The sequence below is a fragment of the Antedon bifida genome, chromosome 11, assembly GCF_963402885.1.
Source record: "Antedon bifida chromosome 11, ecAntBifi1.1, whole genome shotgun sequence".
In the NCBI taxonomy this organism is placed as follows: Eukaryota; Metazoa; Echinodermata; class Crinoidea; order Comatulida; family Antedonidae; genus Antedon; species Antedon bifida.
The window spans coordinates 3,043,624-3,061,827 of NC_136236.1; the positions used below are offsets into that span (position 1 = coordinate 3,043,624).

The 18,204-nt window shown below is 31.8% G+C and overlaps 1 protein-coding gene across 1 annotated transcript; it reads right to left on the reverse strand.

The window, feature by feature from the left end:
• Positions 1-13,265: 13,265 nt before the first annotated feature.
• Positions 13,266-16,917, reverse strand: LOC144855261 (dual specificity protein phosphatase 6-like). The gene is made up of 3 exons (XM_078713065.1): positions 16,271-16,917; positions 15,191-15,574; positions 13,266-14,627 (listed from the first exon to the last, which is right to left on the reverse strand). Exons 1-3 carry the CDS (start codon positions 16,668-16,670, stop codon positions 14,239-14,241), a joined length of 1,173 nt encoding a protein of 390 aa, XP_078569191.1. The 5' UTR covers positions 16,671-16,917; the 3' UTR covers positions 13,266-14,238.
• Between the last annotated feature and the right edge of the window lie 1,287 nt (positions 16,918-18,204).

Consider the following 18,204-nt stretch of genomic DNA (forward strand, 5'->3'; position numbering starts at 1 on the left):
AAAAAGCAGTACTATAATATTATAAACTAAAAATAAAGAGCAATCGCTTATAAAAATAATAATAGATTTAGAAATAAACCAGGTCCCTAACCTCTTAAATACGCTGTATACAATTGGCTATTATCATAGTAAAGAATTATATAGTTCTACTACAATGAACGGCTTAATATATTCATATGATAAAACGAAAGCTTTCATGTAAGGATCACCGCAACAGGAAAGAATGCTTGGATTTGGATGGCAAGATTTTAATCTGTATGGAATGGTGTTTCCGCTATATAAGGTTTTCCTGTGTTTAATCTACGAGTATGATTATTATTAGAGTATTGTAAAAGTGTAAAATTGTGATAGGTTGTACTTCTTCAGCTACTTTCAGTCCAGCACCTTAGGAAAATATTGTGATGTGAGCGTTGAATTTTGTTCGATCCTATGATTTCCTACTGAACCCATTTTTCGACAATATTTTTCTCAGGGCACCGGACAAAATCCAAATAATATTTTGAACGCCCATATATGGACACAATGATGTCATATCACTATCATATTTAAGCATATCACTACCATTATTTCGGCACAACACACTTTTTTTTGTCAAACTAGTTTGATAGTGTAGGAGAGTTACTGTAACCAATATTTTTAATATGATTGGGATCAGCTCTGTAATGCATGTTTAACTCTACAGTACATGGCACACAGCTGAAGCCTCACTAGGTTTTTCTCTCTTATGATTTACGATCTTTGCAACCCACAATTGAAATTTCGCCAGCCATTTATGATCATGTTTGCTTGTATAGCTGTAGTTGTCACAAACATACAGAGGAACTAGCTTTTAAATGAGGTATTGACGGCTCATTTAAATCTACTCATCTACTGCAACAGATACCAACAAATTCCTTTTAACATCTTAATTGTCATGAAAATATACAAAATTCTCTGTTGCAATATCGTATTACTACTATAGGACACTCTTTTTTTTGTCTGACTGGGCCTTTTAACATCTTGATTCTCGTCTTCTTCTATTTAGGAGCAAACTTCATAGTTGAAGGCTACTGCTACAATTCAACTTTTTTTTTCTCTCTCTTCATTCATTCATCATCAGTGGAAAATTATTAACATTTATTGTCATAAAGCATATAAAAAATACTGAGATATACAAAAACAGATAAATAAAAAACTAACAAAAAACAGGGTACAATTCAAAGTGTCACATTATATTATAAAGCTCTGTCTACACTATCAAACTTTATGTGACAAAACATGTGATGTATACATGATGATGTCATATCACCACCATATTTGGGCACATCACACTTTTTTTGTCAAACTAGTTATGATATTGTAGACAGAGTTTAAGGTATGATGCTTTGTTTAGTTTGGAGTTGAATTGTAAATGAGGCAAAAATAGTTTTTTTTATCTGGAATAAAGAACAACATTACTGTACACTTGAGTTGAAAAAAAAAGTTTTTAGTCTACACTAATTCTAAAATATTGTTTGAAAATATAAAGAATTTAGAAGTATACATCTACAAGGTCGTTCAGTTAATAATGCAGAACGATCGACTTTGATGGAGTGATGATAATTAGGGATTTTAAGATTTGGCAAAGTGCCAGCCACAGCTTTATAAGTTCTTCACTTCTGTTTATTTTCTCATCCTATAGATAGGATATTAAGCTTGTGATCCTGTCTATAATATACCTGATAGTAAATTTTTTCTAGTCACATAAGTTCGGGTATGTCCCGGACTAAGTAAGTAAGTACATATTCAAAAGCAATTTTTGCCATTTGTAATTTTTACCACATTACTATAGTATATATAATTGACTTAAAATCACTCAACTTACCAATAGCAAGGAACTGATTCTAATAAAAATAGATATGACAAACAAATGAAAGAATCATAGATGATTGATTGAGAAACAACAAACACATCAACACATGTCACATTTTTTTTTTCTTTTTTGACCACACCACAGTTTTAAGATGTGAAGTGTCCAAAATAAAATAAACAAACAACTACCTGAGCAAAGAACAAAATCAATTGGCTATGGCATGAAGAGGGCTACATCAAATAGAGGATGAGGGAGTCATGAATGGATGAAAGAAAAATTGGGCATCATAAAAACATTTTGTGAAATTGACATTAAGCTCTGTCTATACTATCAAACTTTGTGACAAAAAATGTGATGTGCCCATATATGGACATGATATCATATACTACCATATTTGGGCACATTTTGTCAAACTTTTTTGATAGTGTAGACAGAGCTTTATACATCAAACAGCCAGTACATGATGAATTGCAAAATGGGAAACAAATCTCACATTTTTGGTAGCGTAACAGGGCCAAGATTTGAACCATGGACCTTGATGAAATTTCTGTAAAATATCGACAACAAATCTACCATGCCATTTCATAATATATATAGAGCATGAGAATTATAACCTCTACTATTCTATTTCACTATATCGTTATAAAAACATGTTTATAATACTGAATGAAGCTAAAACCAATTTAATGTAGAAATTGACATTAACTCGACACATCACATGATCGAAAGTAGGACTCTGACGCACCAACATCTTGATAAATTAGCGAAAGAGCAATCTACGACCACGAAATTACCGCCAGAAAGACGAAAGTGTTTAATCTGATAACCGGCAAATTACGATTAATCAAGTGAGATCTTGAACATGAAATTATTAAAAGAACTTTTTGATTAGATAGTAAAGTAAACACAAATGACATAAAACAAGCAGGATTGGATTAAAGCGCATGTTGTATGGATGATGCGACACCTTGCCACGGTTCATTTACCATGTTTATGACATTATTGAGAGTTGTAGCCATAAATTGGATTTACAGCCTAAAGGCACTGGAGTTCAAACTTACAAGACTTAATTCATCTTTGGTTTACCGGGAAGAGTAGAATGAATAAATAAATTAAATACTGGAATCAATAGTGGATGACTGAAAGTAAATACAAAAATATAATGTTCTTCATTTTACAAGAACTATAAGACATTTGGAATTAGGTTTTCATAGGCCCACGGTGCCCAGAGTAATGTCATTCTGCAAGAACTATAAGACATTTGGAATTAGGTTTTCATAGGCCCATGGTGCCCAGAGTAATGTCATTCTGCAAGAACTATAAGACATTTGGAATTAGGTTTTCATAGGCCCATGGTGCACAGAATAATGTCATTCTACAATAACTATAAGAAATTTGGAATTAGGTTTTCATAGGCCCATGGTGCCCAGAATAATGTCATTCTGCAAGAACTATAAGACATTTGGAATTAGGTTTTCATAGGCCCATGGTGCCCAGAATAATGTCATTCTGCAAGAACTATAAGACATTTGGAATTAGGTTTTCATAGGCCCATGGTGCCCAGAATAATGTCATTCTGCAAGAACTATAAGACATTTGGAATTAGGTTTTCATAGGCCCATGGTGCCCAGAATAATGTCATTCTGCAAGAACTATAAGACATTTGGAATTAGGTTTTCATAGGCCCATGGTGCCCAGAATAATGTCATTCTGCAAGAACTATAAGACATTTGGAATTAGGTTAGTCATTCTTTACCAAACTTTTGTACACACACACCAACAGCTAAACATCCCATCTGATGATCATTTTCACATACCAGTGTACATACGTAACCTTTCTATCTCATCACTCTAAAAGTATGAATAAATAAGTTCAAATAAGTACAGTAGAATCCCTATTAAGTGGACACCTCCGGGAACCAACAAATGTCCCTTTAATGTCCCCTGAATAGAGGTGTTCCAAAGGGGAGGTTCTGCTGTATAAAATGAGAATGGATGAATGATGGAATAATAGGGAATAATACTGTAAATGAAAAACAATGAACAAATAACATATATATTTAATATTATAATGTTTTTAAAATATATATTACATGATAACATCATAAAGTTTTATATGTTTGTACATTGAAATGATATCATAATACATATATGCTATGCTATTTGAAATTTATGATTACCAGCTAATATACCGTAATTTTGTGCAGCAATTTATTCTTGGCAATGTGCCAACAACATTTCCAATTCATAACTACAAAGACAAAATCTATTGTTTACGAATATTACCAACAATGCTTCAACGATTTCGGAACAAAATAGAAGCGTTACTAACTTGCATTATTGATGGATTGACTTAAGTCTAATTTAGAAAATCTTAAACTCAAGGATTTGAAATTTAATGTTGGTTTACTAAAGTGTCTATCAAATTAAAGACTATTTTTAGGTTGGGGCTTTAGTAATATTGTCTTTATCAGAATTAGAACGTACTTTTAATTAAACAGATTCGTTTGTGATAACCGTGTTGTTAATCTTCCCAACAATATACGTGTCCTAATTAAATTCAAAGCAAAAGTTTACGTGCCATGTTGCATTGTGGGATATTGGCGACAAAATGCAAGAAGGCTTTCCCCAGAGGGAGGAGGGGAGGACGTTAAAATTGAATGGAATTGGTTACTAACAATATTTTGTAGCAAATTGCACAGGCAGCTGTGTGGCTAGCTGTTTTAGAGTATGCACGTATGTACGACCGATATAACATGAAAACACTATGTAGGACGCTATGTACAATTTGTGACTATGAATCGAGGAATTTATTTCAAACCCTGGGGATGAAACGCAACCACTAGAAACAACTGATTGCCTAATAACATCAGATTGGATGAGAATTGTTAATAAGAATATTTCCTAATTACTACATTCCCTCCACATGGCAGCGACCCCGCATACATAAGTGGGCCAATCTGGCTAAAGACTACCACACGGTTTATAATTGAAAAAGTATGTATATGATTATTTAATAGACAGTATGGAATGCCAAAAGGCCTGTATCTGTACTAATGGGAAATGTGGTTTAGCATGGAATATAATTAGTTGGTCCCATGACCAAAGATAGGGATATGATAACTATCTACACTCTGTACATTGTATATTTTGATACATGCAGGAATTATTTTGGTATATATCATCATTCACAGGGATTATAGAGAAACCCTAAACCACCCAGTAATATTCTGGAAATGAATTAATTACTTTATAAACAGTAAAGATGAGAAAAACTTTGAGATTGCTACCAAAACTGAGAATCGAACCCAGAATCTTTGACTGCTTGATATATCATCAATTGCATACATAATAATATACAATTTTATGGTGTGCCATTATCTTGTTTAAAATAATGATTAAATTGAAATTGACCAAAAGTGGCATACCTGAATTCCCATATAAACTATAAAACTACTTATGAATAAAAGTTTACAAACAACCACTCTTATAATAACTATTAAACCTCAAAGAAAGGATTGGTACCGAAGCTCCTAATTAAGAGTAGACATTATTCCATTCGGTAGGTATTGTAAATTTGGAAATCAAACTTAATACAAATTAATATTATTATAATTAATTATAATATATTATTATATTAATATGTATTTTACACCCGTATTTAAATACATTGAAAAATAAAATGTTGTATATCATAAAAAAAAACCCAAAACTTTATAAACATATAAATTAAATCAGAAAAATAAAATACTTAGTAAAATCAAATGGTAGCACTAAGATAAACAGCATAGTCAAAATGATTTATCGACGAGCAAATAAAAATACGCTAAGAAGAGACACACGGAATCATTTGAGTAGGTCAAAGCATTACGTTAAAGTTATTTTTGCCCGAGGAGCCCGACGATTTAGTATTAATGGATAAGTACAGACATTTTATACCGGTAGATGTAAACCTGGTTTTACACAGACAGCGGTAAGTGCACAAACTTAAAATAGATAAAGCAATATACGAATGGTAATTACACTTGTAATCGGCTAGTAAAATGTACATTTGCGTCTTTCATGTGAAGAAATGAAAATAGTGTCACATTTAATACATTCTAAGTGTGATGAGGCCAAATATGGTGGTGATATGCTCAAATATGGTAGTGATATGACCAAATATGGTAGTGATATGACCAAATATGGTAGTGATATGCCCAAATGTAGTAGTGATATGACATCACCATGTCCATATATGGGCATAGCACATGTTTTTTGTCACATCAAGTTTTATAGTGTAGACAGAGCTTACAATACTTTACAATCATAAAATGAAATCAAAGAAGATATGAAAAATAAAGTGATTCTGGAAAGTAAAAAATTACTATACTAATTGTTAAAAGTTAAAAAATGGACTGGTCTATTTAATGAGGTGGACAACTACAAAACATGTGCATTTACCACAGCAAAAATATACAGGAAGTCACAGAGAAATCAAAGACAATTCTCCAAAAAACAAACAGTACTAATGTACAAAACAGATGAACAACAAGTCATAAAAATGTTTACTTTTTTTAAACAGAATATTTTGAATGTGTATCGTATATTGTTTAATAAGAGAGCATGATGGGAACGGTGATAGACAACAAAGGGTAATTATATAATGTACTCTTGTCTATTTATAGCTCGCAAGGGATATTACAAACGCAGCATCTAATCCCGGTGAAGGGCTTACGAGCACAGGTTGTAGTCACTTCAAGTACAACATTAATGTCACATGTTCTGCCGATGATAAGCCTGCTGGATTTTGCTGTATTATATCGCAAATGTACTTGTGAATGTATTAAGCTCTGTCTACACTATCAAACTAGTTTGACAAAAAAAGTGTGATGTGCCCAAATATGGTAATGATATGCCTAAATATGGTAGTGATATGTCATCATCATGTCCATATATGGGCACATCACAGTTTTTTATTCTCTTACATAAAGTTTGATAGTGTAGACAAAGCTTTATGATGTTGAAGATATTTTGCATTGTTTTTAGTCAAGAATGTATTATTTTATATGCAAACAATACATTATCATGTGATGTAACTACGGCAGTCTTTCCCTAACACAAGTCACCATACGTGATTAAAATAATTTATATTCAATTCAAGTTTCAGATTCCATTATGTTATCATAGTATTAAGATATACCGTACTATCAAATTTGATTGTAGTTAAAATAATAAGCAACGAAATAGTATTGATTACAAAGATAGCCGTCCAATTCTGAGGCTCAACTACTGTTTATAACATTCTAATTTCATCATGGATATCGTATTGTAGATTGTTGCTATAGGCTATGCTATCTTCCCCTATACTTTATGTTATGTAAATACACCTATAATTATAGACACAATCCGATTTACGCTGCAATATACTGATTGTTAAACATAGAAAATGCATGGAGAAAATTTTAACCAACCTACTGTATGTAATATATTGAATTGGATGCTATAGGCTATGACCTTGTAATCCACTGTATTCTTATCTTTTAATCTAAAGAACACCAAAAGGCTAGGAGCGTACATACAATTTGTATTTTGCGGTTTCTTTGATCTTTCCCTGTCATAAGAAATCTAATGAGTCTTACCTACTACCCTGCGCATACACACTAGGCTGATGTAATCAAAGCGGGTTAGAGAATCGATTGATTTTTCAAATGAAAGCATTATGTGTGCGTATAAAACGCCTGCGCAATATTTAGAATTAAAATTACTTCTTCTAATCCTTTCCTTAATACGGCTTCTACTATAATTGTTTAAATCTAAAGCTCTGTCTACACTATCAAACTTCATGTGACAAAAAAAATGTGATGTGTCCACATATGGACGTGATGATGTCATATCATTACCATATTTGGGTATATCACTACCATATTTGGGCACATCAAACTTTTTTTGTCAAACTAGTTTGAGACAGAGCTAAATTCTTGTTTGCACCTATTTGGATCCACCTATGTTAATTTTCCTATCTGAAGGATGAGGCACGAAAACATCTTGTCAAAACACATACATCCTCATGAGGACTGAGTATTTTACCATTCATTTTTTTAAATCAAATTTTTATGAGTAGGCCTCCATATAGTAAAAATGGTTGCTATCTTTCTAATGTTAATGATTACCCTATGATTTTAATAACGTATTACATCATCTGGATTCTTACACATTGGCCCTGCACCCTAACACTCAGAACTATCAAATCCTTCCAGACCCAGAATTTAACACTCAAAAAACTACCTCACTTGAACACAGTTTAGCCCTTACACTGGGCCCCTGAAACCAGCATCCAAAGCTGTCTGCAAGCTTCTGTTTTGCACATTAATTAACGCAATAAATCAAAAAAGCATTAATGTATTTCATGGTAATATAACAACTTGGCTAGGGCATCATTAGCTAAAATTAGTGTCATATGCTAGTACCATTGTTATTAAGATCTCCGCTTCCTGTGTGATCTCTGCTAACAACTGGACAACATCCGGTTGCTGATATCCTAACGGAACAGAATAGTTTCCCATTAAACAGATACTCATCACAACAACAACTATATATTTCTATTATAGGCCTACCTTTGAGGCTACCAAGGCTAACAATATCGCTTGAAATCTTTTTCTGATGTCATCTTCCAATATATTACTGTAATATGGAGGTAAAAAATAATAATAATTATTTATTTTTTACCTCCATGCTTCAACTGTACCAATAATTTTTTCTAACCAGTATTCAGATTTGTTTACATATTTGTTTAGTAAATATTACTAACATTAACAATTAATACAGAATAGGAAAATAACTCTTAAAAAAGACTACAATGTTTCGACTCTATCATGGGGTCATTATCAAGTCCAATGAAGAACAGAAAAATTAAGTCAAGCATAAATTAAAATCAATCATAAAAATGATTTGCATTCATTCATGCTTTAAATCAATAAATATTTTCATCTTTAACAAAATTAAGAACTTTCAAACATGGAGGTATTTATTTTTATACCTCCATGTTCCAAACATGGTCTGAAAATGAGAAAACAATATCATCTTGACAGTACTTCTGACCTCCCTGGCTAGGCTAATACACACACATACTTACACTCAGGTAGGCCACCCAGACGATGTATGGATGCTGCAGCCAAGCATCTTGACTTATCTCTCTACTTAGGCCTAGCCTACTTAACATTTCTTTCCACAAACATGTAGTTATGCTAAACTGTATAGTGATAATAACGAATTAAAGAAGAGACACTCTACCTTAGCAACAACAATTTTGGTGTCAAAATACATGCAGTTTTGGAGGGTTTTTTAAACAAACACATGGGGCTAGCTAGGCCTCTCCTAGTATAGTCTGCTTAGTATGGTTGGCAGTAATTTTTCAATCAAGCAATTTGATTGGCTAAAACTTTCGAGGTCTGAAAATGGAAAATAATATTTGGTATTGTTTTAATTAAGATAATAATAATATTTATAATCTCATAAATTATTCATAAATTTGTTTATTATTAAATTTAAAAATAATATATTATGTAATAATATATTTTGATTCATTAGAAAACATCAAATAAATATAAACAATGAAATTTCCATTTTGGCTAATTAAAGTTTGTACTATTATCACACATAATATACAAATCAGTAATAAGTTATTAATATAATTTTATGCTTTAAATAATTTTTTTTAACCAGTACATTTTCCCAATGATCATTTTTCAATATGATCTTATGTTATTTTATTTATTTATTTATATTTCTCAATCAAATATGTATTTTAATTTTAATTTGGTTATATATTTATTACAAAATTTATTTTACATATATTATAAAAAGACTTAATCTGTAATATGCTGGTGAAATAAGTTAATAGATTGAAATTGAAATATATATTTATACTGGGTAACCTCTTCAGTCAAAGACTGGTCTCCCAGAGGGCCCAGTTGGTGATCAGTGGCTGTGATGTACTAATACACCGGGGTAACCCCCTACTCGTCTCGAAAGATGTACTAGGTTCTTTAAAGTGCACACGAGCTAGATGTGTACACTGGACCTACGGTTTATAGTCCTTATCCGAGAAGACTCGTTCTACCACCAGAACCATGGAGTGAGTGAGCCTCGAACCCGTGCCGATGTTATGGCTACGTAATTACGGTTCCACTGTCTTAACCGCTCGGCCACTCACTCACTCACAATATTGATGTAATACTGAAATACATTACTAAATACAAATTGTAAACAGAGGAGGCCAGGCACAATTCATTTGCATGTCTCTCTAGAATACTACAGTGTTGCGCTTCAGCGATTTTCATTCATAAATTTCAAAAAAATTAATATTCCGCCTAACGATGACTCAACCATTAGAAACAAAGAGTTCGCCGCATGCTACCAAGTTGAGCCGCAAACTAGACAATGTCAACAAAATAACAATGCGTTATTTATGATAATTTTGATCCAAATGCTGGAGCTCAAACAATGGAAAACAATTCTATTAGGACAATAATATTTTTAATAATGATAATAAAAAAAAACATTGTTATATCTTACTTGGGTGGAAGTTTATACAATTCGTACCAAAAACAGAATATAATATACAAAATATTATGATAGCAAAATAATTTTATAATAAATGTTTGCAAACTTTATCAATTCAAAATGTTGTTGATAAATAATATTTAGTTTTGGGTATAAAAGTATACATAGTTTAAAAATAATAAAAGATATTTATGTAAAAATATTATTATATCAGTTTGTTTGTCTTCTATATGTATATCAAAATAGCACACACCATTCTGAATTTATTTAAATTTATTAAATGTAGAAATGGTACATTGTTTGCAGAACTGCTATTAATAATTTGTATAAAATAATATTATACAGTAATATCTTTGTATAATACCATAGGACATTTGTTTTTGTTTCAAAAATACAAAACAAATTGTGTTATAAAAATCTTACAATTTTTCATTTATTTCATATTTGTCAATACTTCAAAATACAAATTAGTAGCTGCATTTTTACACGATCTACAGCACTGCAATAAAATAAAAAGCATATACACATTATCATAATGTGATGTACACAAAATGTACGCAACTATGACTATTTGCATCTCATATATTGATCACATGATCTTTAATGGTATATTCCAATTACATGCGGTAATAATCCGCAAGCATAAATTATGAAACATCGAGTCAAACTGCTATGCGTTGCTATTTATAGGAATAATTTCACACAAGCGGCTAAATGCTATTTCTAGTAAAATTACGCTTTATCTTGAATTTGGCTAGGCTGCTGTGATTAAACCCATTTATGGTGTGTGTGGTAAGAATTTGCAGCTACTAAAATAATATTATTTTCTCCATAGATCTCTAAAATCAATGTAAATTTCATAATTCAAATTTTGTTCATCTTTTTTCCCTTCACACATAGCTTCTTTCTGAGTCTGTGGGTATTATTATGTAAAAATGAAAAATTTAAATATTCATTTATTTATTACGTTCTATATTTAATTGATCAGTAAAAGAAGAGAAAAATACTAATATCAATACTACAGCATTACAAGGGAATTAGAATGAAATTTTAATTTAGTAAAGAAAACTATGTATTATTAAATTGTTTGGGTAGATAATATTTATTTGCTTAGAAATGTTTAAAATCAAAACAGCACAATATGCGTAAATAAAAACGTTGAATCATTTCGAGAGTACAAAATACTTACGAACATTATCTCCGGCATTTAAGATCGATCACATGACTAAAATAAACAGAGAGCAAAATCAACTCATATCGAAAATTGCACAGCGTTTGTTGACATAATCAGCAATTTTTAATACTCCACAGCTAAAGGCATTAAATTCGCATTTTGTAATGTATCAGGTTTCGTACGAGACACTTAGCATATTCTTTGCAAGAGTCTTTGTATGATCAATAAAGAACGAATGCAACGCATTGTATATTGTAAATGAACGCAGTGTTTACACAATCTCTCATGTACATCCGGCATTCTTCAGTTTCGGCTTAAATCAAAATTCTGTTCTGGAAACTGTCCAATTAATTGGAAAACTGGAAAGAAATTATAATTATATGTAAAATTTATAGGGAAACTATTAGATTTATAAGGAAAATTGTCAGATTAGAAGGAAAATGGTATATTTATAGTAATAAGTTTACATTTATTATTAATAATCATGAATCATAAATATAATTGTTTATTATCTCATTGAATATTCAATAGAATTGAGAGAAGAGCTTAAAAATAATACAGAATTTAAATTTGTTATTACTCTTATTGTTTTGTTTTCCATTTACTACTGAATCGAAACTAAATGTGAATTTAATATTTTAAAATAGACTTGTGGACTAGCATTTTGCAAAGCTGTTTACAATTATTACATCTATGTGACTAGAGCGGTATGTCATAATGGTAAGGAATATCGGACTAGCATGTGAGAGGCATGGGTTCGAGCACTGTCTGTGCCATACTGCTTGTGTCTTTAAGCAAGACACTTTTCTCTCATTGCCTCATTCTTCAGATGGGATACAAAGTCGATGGTTCAGTGTATAAAGAAATAATTTTGATGTCACATGTTGTTGAACAAACAGTATAAAATTAGAAAAACTAAAAAAAAAATAACTATTATGTTGCGAAACATGTTTTTCATTCTTTGCTTGCCAAACCAGAAATATTATTTTCATTTTTCATCTGTATTGCAAAGAACCACAAATTCCTTTTACAAATCCACTCTGTCCGTCATGCAGTATTAGTGGTTGCATTTTACCTCCATTAATAATTCAATTACCACATTTTGGTCCCATGGTGGTGTCACAGGTGGGTCACAGTATCTACCAAACACATAAATCTTATAGCGATCAAATCAAGCGGAACCATTTGAATGGCAAATTGTCTTGCTATTTTAGCATAAAATGAAACCAGAAATTATATAAATATTTTTATGATCTGTCATCGTTATTGACAATTTTAAAGTGAATTTATTTCTAGAAGTTACAAATTCAAGATTTTCAACACTTTAGAGGATCAAAAATGTATCTTTGGTAGATGCATTTTAAGTTTTAATATCTTATTATTTTGCCATGAAAGATTGTTTGCCTATGTTTTTATTTTCAATACAGCTACTGTACGATGAATAAAGTTACCCTAAGTCTGTATTTATTTTCTTTTTTATGTTAGTCCACCAATCAGCATCTCAATTTTGTCTGAAAATACGAGCTCATGTATTATACGTATGAAACGCCATATGTGCCAAAATATTTATCATTTTTTAATCTTATCGACGTTAAGATTGAGTACTGTACAGGTTGTCTCCTATTCAAATTGTGTTTAAATTTAGTTTTAAAAAATTGGTTTTTCAAACATTTCTAGGTAAATCTCAAAAACGGTAAATAATACAAAATAAAAGAATTACAATTCACTCATCTTCTTTATTTTTTCTCAGGAAAATCAACTGTACAAAATATATTACAAGAATCAATAATACAGTACATACAAAGTCTTCAGCATCCTCTCACTACAATTCTCTTCAGTTACAAATAAAATTTATACTTTAATATCTTTTAAATATTTCTCTTGCAAAGCTGAAAACGTTTGCAAATATCATTTTAAATCGGTTTCATTAAAAATAAATTATTTCTGAGCATGTTATGTAACAAGGGTGGTATAAACAAGACAATGTTTAAATATACTGGATTATTAAAATTTAACAAGAGTTTTCCCCACAAATGAAAAAAAGATTAATATATTCGTGAAATATCAGTGGCTTTACTACAGCAAATACAGAAGGAAATGAATTCAAAAGAAGAGGCTAATTATGCAAATATGCATACATGTGACCCAGTTATGCATGTTGACCTTTGACCCACCTCATTCCAAGTTGAAGACAGTGAGTTAAAAATCGTAAGTACATGTGTTTGGAGTACACATAATTTCAGTATCAAATGTCAAATTGTTCTCATATAAAACGTTGTATAAATGGAATCCCTTATTATAAAACCCCCTAGCTATTTGCATACTGCTTACATTCTCTATAATGAGTTGTTTATCTTTTAATTTCACAATCAGTCCAACGAGAAACTCAATTCTTTTGCTCGAGAGAAAGATATCAAGTAAACCTACAAAATAAAATCATGGGCCAATTACATTGTATGGTGGGATGATCTGTTAAAAACCGATTAAATTCAAATTAATTTATTAAAAAATCTACTTTTAAACTTCATAAAATTTAACAAAATATCATCTTTAAGATGCAAAATTACATAACAATTCAACAAAGAGTATCAGTCCTATTCATTACAAAATCAGCACCAATTATATATATATTATATATATATATTAAATATTAGAATATTTTTGTATCTGAGGGAAAATAAAACAGGTCTCACGACGACAGGTACGGGGGGAAATCGAATTCAGATGGCGATGAACACTCTGTGCTACTTGGCGTGGTGGGGCAATTATCCGTAAAATGCATTTCTTCTGTGTACTGATTCAAGATTTTCGGGCTGTAGCATTTGCGTCCTTCCGCAGCACAATGACACGTTCCTTTTCGACACGGACTGTTTATTAATCGTCGTTCAAAGTCTAATAATTGTCCCATAAAGTTGAAGTTTGGCGAGATGTTCGACTTCTTAAGCTTCACATAATCGTAGGCTTCGTTTAACGATAACGACATTTTGTGCATCAAATACGCTACGGTCACCGTTACAGATCTGCTGATGCCGGCTAAACAATGTACTAATACTCCGCACTTGGCTTCCCTGGCTTCCTCTGTAAAAACAAACAATAATGAAATGTTACGCATGAATGACTTTATGACCTATTAAGGTCATAGATGAAATTAGTAAATGAGATAGATTTTTCCAGTCAACGATCGAGGCATTGTCTGAGTGCATATGCATAATACATTTTCGTTGAATTCAATAAGGTTGAATATATGAATATTTATAAGCCAAATTGTTCCAAAATAAATGTTAATTTGGGGCAAAATTTAATTTACAGGTGAAGAAATCTGGATTAAAATTATCCATATCCTGTGAATTCATTGTCATTTCCTATGTCATTATAAAACCAAAACAAATAGTGAACTTCCGGAAGAACACAAGCTTAACTTATTTAATTTAATGAGATTTCCTTGTTAACTGTTCAGTTATTTCCGTGATTAACAGATTTGGCAACACGCCAACTTTTCAATATAAATAAACCAATATTATTGCGAAATTGAAATTTAAACATTCTGTCAAAATTTAATTTTAGATGAAAATATTGTAGTTTTTTTTTATTTATCTGTAAATTTAACGATTTCTTATTTTGTGATTTTTAAAAATACTTACCAATAAATGATATTGCTTCTGGAAAAAATGCAGCTAGGTTTTGGCTCCAATGATCAGATATTGGAATTTGTTTGTACTTTATAAGTCCATTTTTCTCAAAGCTATTGGGAATATTTGGCGTAACGTTCAAAATATATTTAATATTGAGTTCTTGGAGCATAGACAGATTTTCAGAGTCTTTCTTAGATCCCAGGAATAATGCTGGTAAAATTTCAACCGGTAAAAGATTGTCTAATGGTGGTTCTTGCTCAGACTCGCTGCCACTGCCGCCACAATTTATTCGTAATCGACCGATTCCTTCAACCATCGGCTCGTCATCCGACTCACTTTCTCCTTGTCTGTCCAACAAATTCGGGAATTGTGAAGCAAAGGAAGCAAATCCTCCTAAAAAAAAATAAAAATTATTTTAATTTATCATACAACTTTAAAAAAAAAACACTTCAAAACAAGTAGATTAAAATTAAAATAAATATAGACAGATCAGTTGGTCCTTAATTAGAGGTTACACATAATTCATTGTATTATTCAATACTTTTTAAATTGATCATATTTCATTGACAAAATAAATAGGCAAGCTGTAATAACGAACAGTTCAAATGTGAAACTTCCGAAATAGTTTCGACTACCCCCTGCTGAGAAAGGATTGTCGTGGTTTGGTGTTTGGTTACACCATTAAAACGGAAGTAAATTTTTTCGAGTAAATCAAAATACCATCTGTTAAGACGCTTTAAAGTGGCCGTCCAAGAAAATTTGGTTACAGAAATTCAATTGCTTTTCTATTCAATTAACCCCTACGATCAATAGTTTAAAAAGGCGCGAGAAAATCGAAACTGCACTCGCCCAATTGAAACAAATTCTAAACATTTGTTAACGACTGTGGTTTTTAAGCATTACACTGTTTTAAACACAATCGATTCTCGTATAACAATTTGAACGTGTAATTATGCCTAGCTACAAATAAGCCGCTCGGATAAACTTCACACTTAACTGATAACAGTCTAAAACAATGAACAAAAGATACACATAGCATAAATTAGCATTTGTAAATAGCCGTTAAACTATGATGATGAGATCACTTACCTTCGAGATAGTAAGATCGGAAGCCATCTTTGGCTAACTTCTTTAACAGCAGCAAGAATGTTGAGTCCGTGTTTGCGTTGAAATCTGTGGTATTCGTATCGTACAATATAATAGGAACATTCTTTGATCTTTTTGCAAATGTTTCTTTGCCTTCATCGCCAGCTATAAAGCATTTGAAAGACACTGTACCCTTCTGAAGTCGCCGTAATAGAATACCCCCGCTACCGGGCAAAGATAGATGGATCGCTCCATCGATGTGCGATTGACCAAATTCATCTGCAGACCGGAGGTCTAAAACAAGCAAGTCGTTGGCAGCCAAATGCTCCCTAACCCACTTTGGCGACCGACCCTGCGCCAAAAAATCCTGTTGATCTAGGCTGCTTTGAGTTGGCATTTTCATCTTACAAGTGTTGTAAAAAATATGAGTTCAACTTGAATAGATTCCCGGTAAAATTCCAAACAAAATTCGAAAACTGAAATATAAAAAGTTCGACAAAACCACACTCAGCTTGCAGAAATCATAGGTATGTCCGTGCAATGCAAACACAAGCTAAGAGCATATAAATCCTAAATGCTGTAATTTAAGTACTTTGAGTGGAAAAACTCAAAATAACTTCCTTTTATTGCTGCAAACAGCCATGAAATCTAGCAGTAAATACTGAATGCATGGCCTCGCTTTGCTTTTATTCTTACAACATGATTGACAAACAGCGGAAGTCACCTAAGTCACTGCCAATAGCCAATCAGCATAGCGTATTATGAAACGTCACAGACTTATTCTTTCAATCGTTATGGAAACCTTCCATTCAATAGATAAGGAATAGGAAGGAATTACTTGTTTACCAAATCATATACATAACTCCGCCTACTTTAAAAAAAAATCTGAATGGGAAATAAAGAGTGAACTTCCGTTCTGCTTCCACATAGGTGGCGCTATACCGAAGTTTGTGAACGAGATTTAGTTAAACCCCTATATTAAACACTAGTTTTTTTCTTAATTTTTAAAATATCGAATTAATTTATCAGATATTTATTAGTCATAATTACTTGTAGGCCTAGGTCTCTCCGTTCATAACTATTCCTGATTGAAATATGCATATTTAGGCCTACTATCGGTCGGTACTCATTGTAGGCTAATAACGTGACTATAATGTGTTACGTAATAGTTTCCGTTTTGTTGTTGACTGTTTTTATGGCGCCCTACCAAGAATAACAATGCTTGAACCATGGAGGAAGTATTTAATTCTTCCATGCCCAAACTAATGTTAATTAATGAGATGCTGGCCTTCGGTGGTATATTAAATTAAAACATTATATTATATAAAATTATTATATACAATTCGCATCACTTGCTATTTATCATTTATAATAAATAGTTCATATACTCTACTTTAAATTTTCAATTATTTGTTCCGTCTCTTATAATTGGCCGTTATTCTTGTTTGTATTGACGAAATGTAAAAGCAGCACATGAGTTTGAATATAATAATAACCGGAATTATACTAACAAATGAGTCACATATTTACTCATCCTCACTTTTCTCCGGAATAGGCCTAATATAAATGGGCAGAAACAATGATGTAATCAGGTTTACACAATGTTCTACACGTAATGTCAGCAATCATCAATGATTTCAAATTGCTAACATAATCACTGTATCTATCATTTACACCTTACTTTAAAGTGACATTTTGTTAATCACTTTAATTGTTGTGTCTTCACGTGACTGTCATGTCGGCGCCTTTGATGCTATAGCCGTGAAAACTGTATTGTTTTGTAAGAATAGATTAGACAATTACAATCATCAGTGTTAATAAAGGTATACAGTCTAGTAACCCGGACAAATAGACGTTACCCGGTCCCATAAAACCAAACATAGAAAATAGACACATTCCGGTCCGACCAAATCAAACATGGACAAATAGACATTCAT

Coding starts and splice junctions, on each gene's coding strand:
- LOC144855261 (XM_078713065.1), bottom strand. CDS start 16,670: ATGAAAATGCCAACTCAAAGCAGCCTAGATCAACAGGATTTTTTGGCG. Junction 15,575..16,270: donor CCGATCTTACTATCTCGAAG/GTAAGTGATCTC, acceptor ATTTTTTTTTAG/GAGGATTTGCTTCCTTTGCT. Junction 14,628..15,190: donor AGAAGCAATATCATTTATTG/GTAAGTATTTTT, acceptor TTGTTTTTACAG/AGGAAGCCAGGGAAGCCAAG.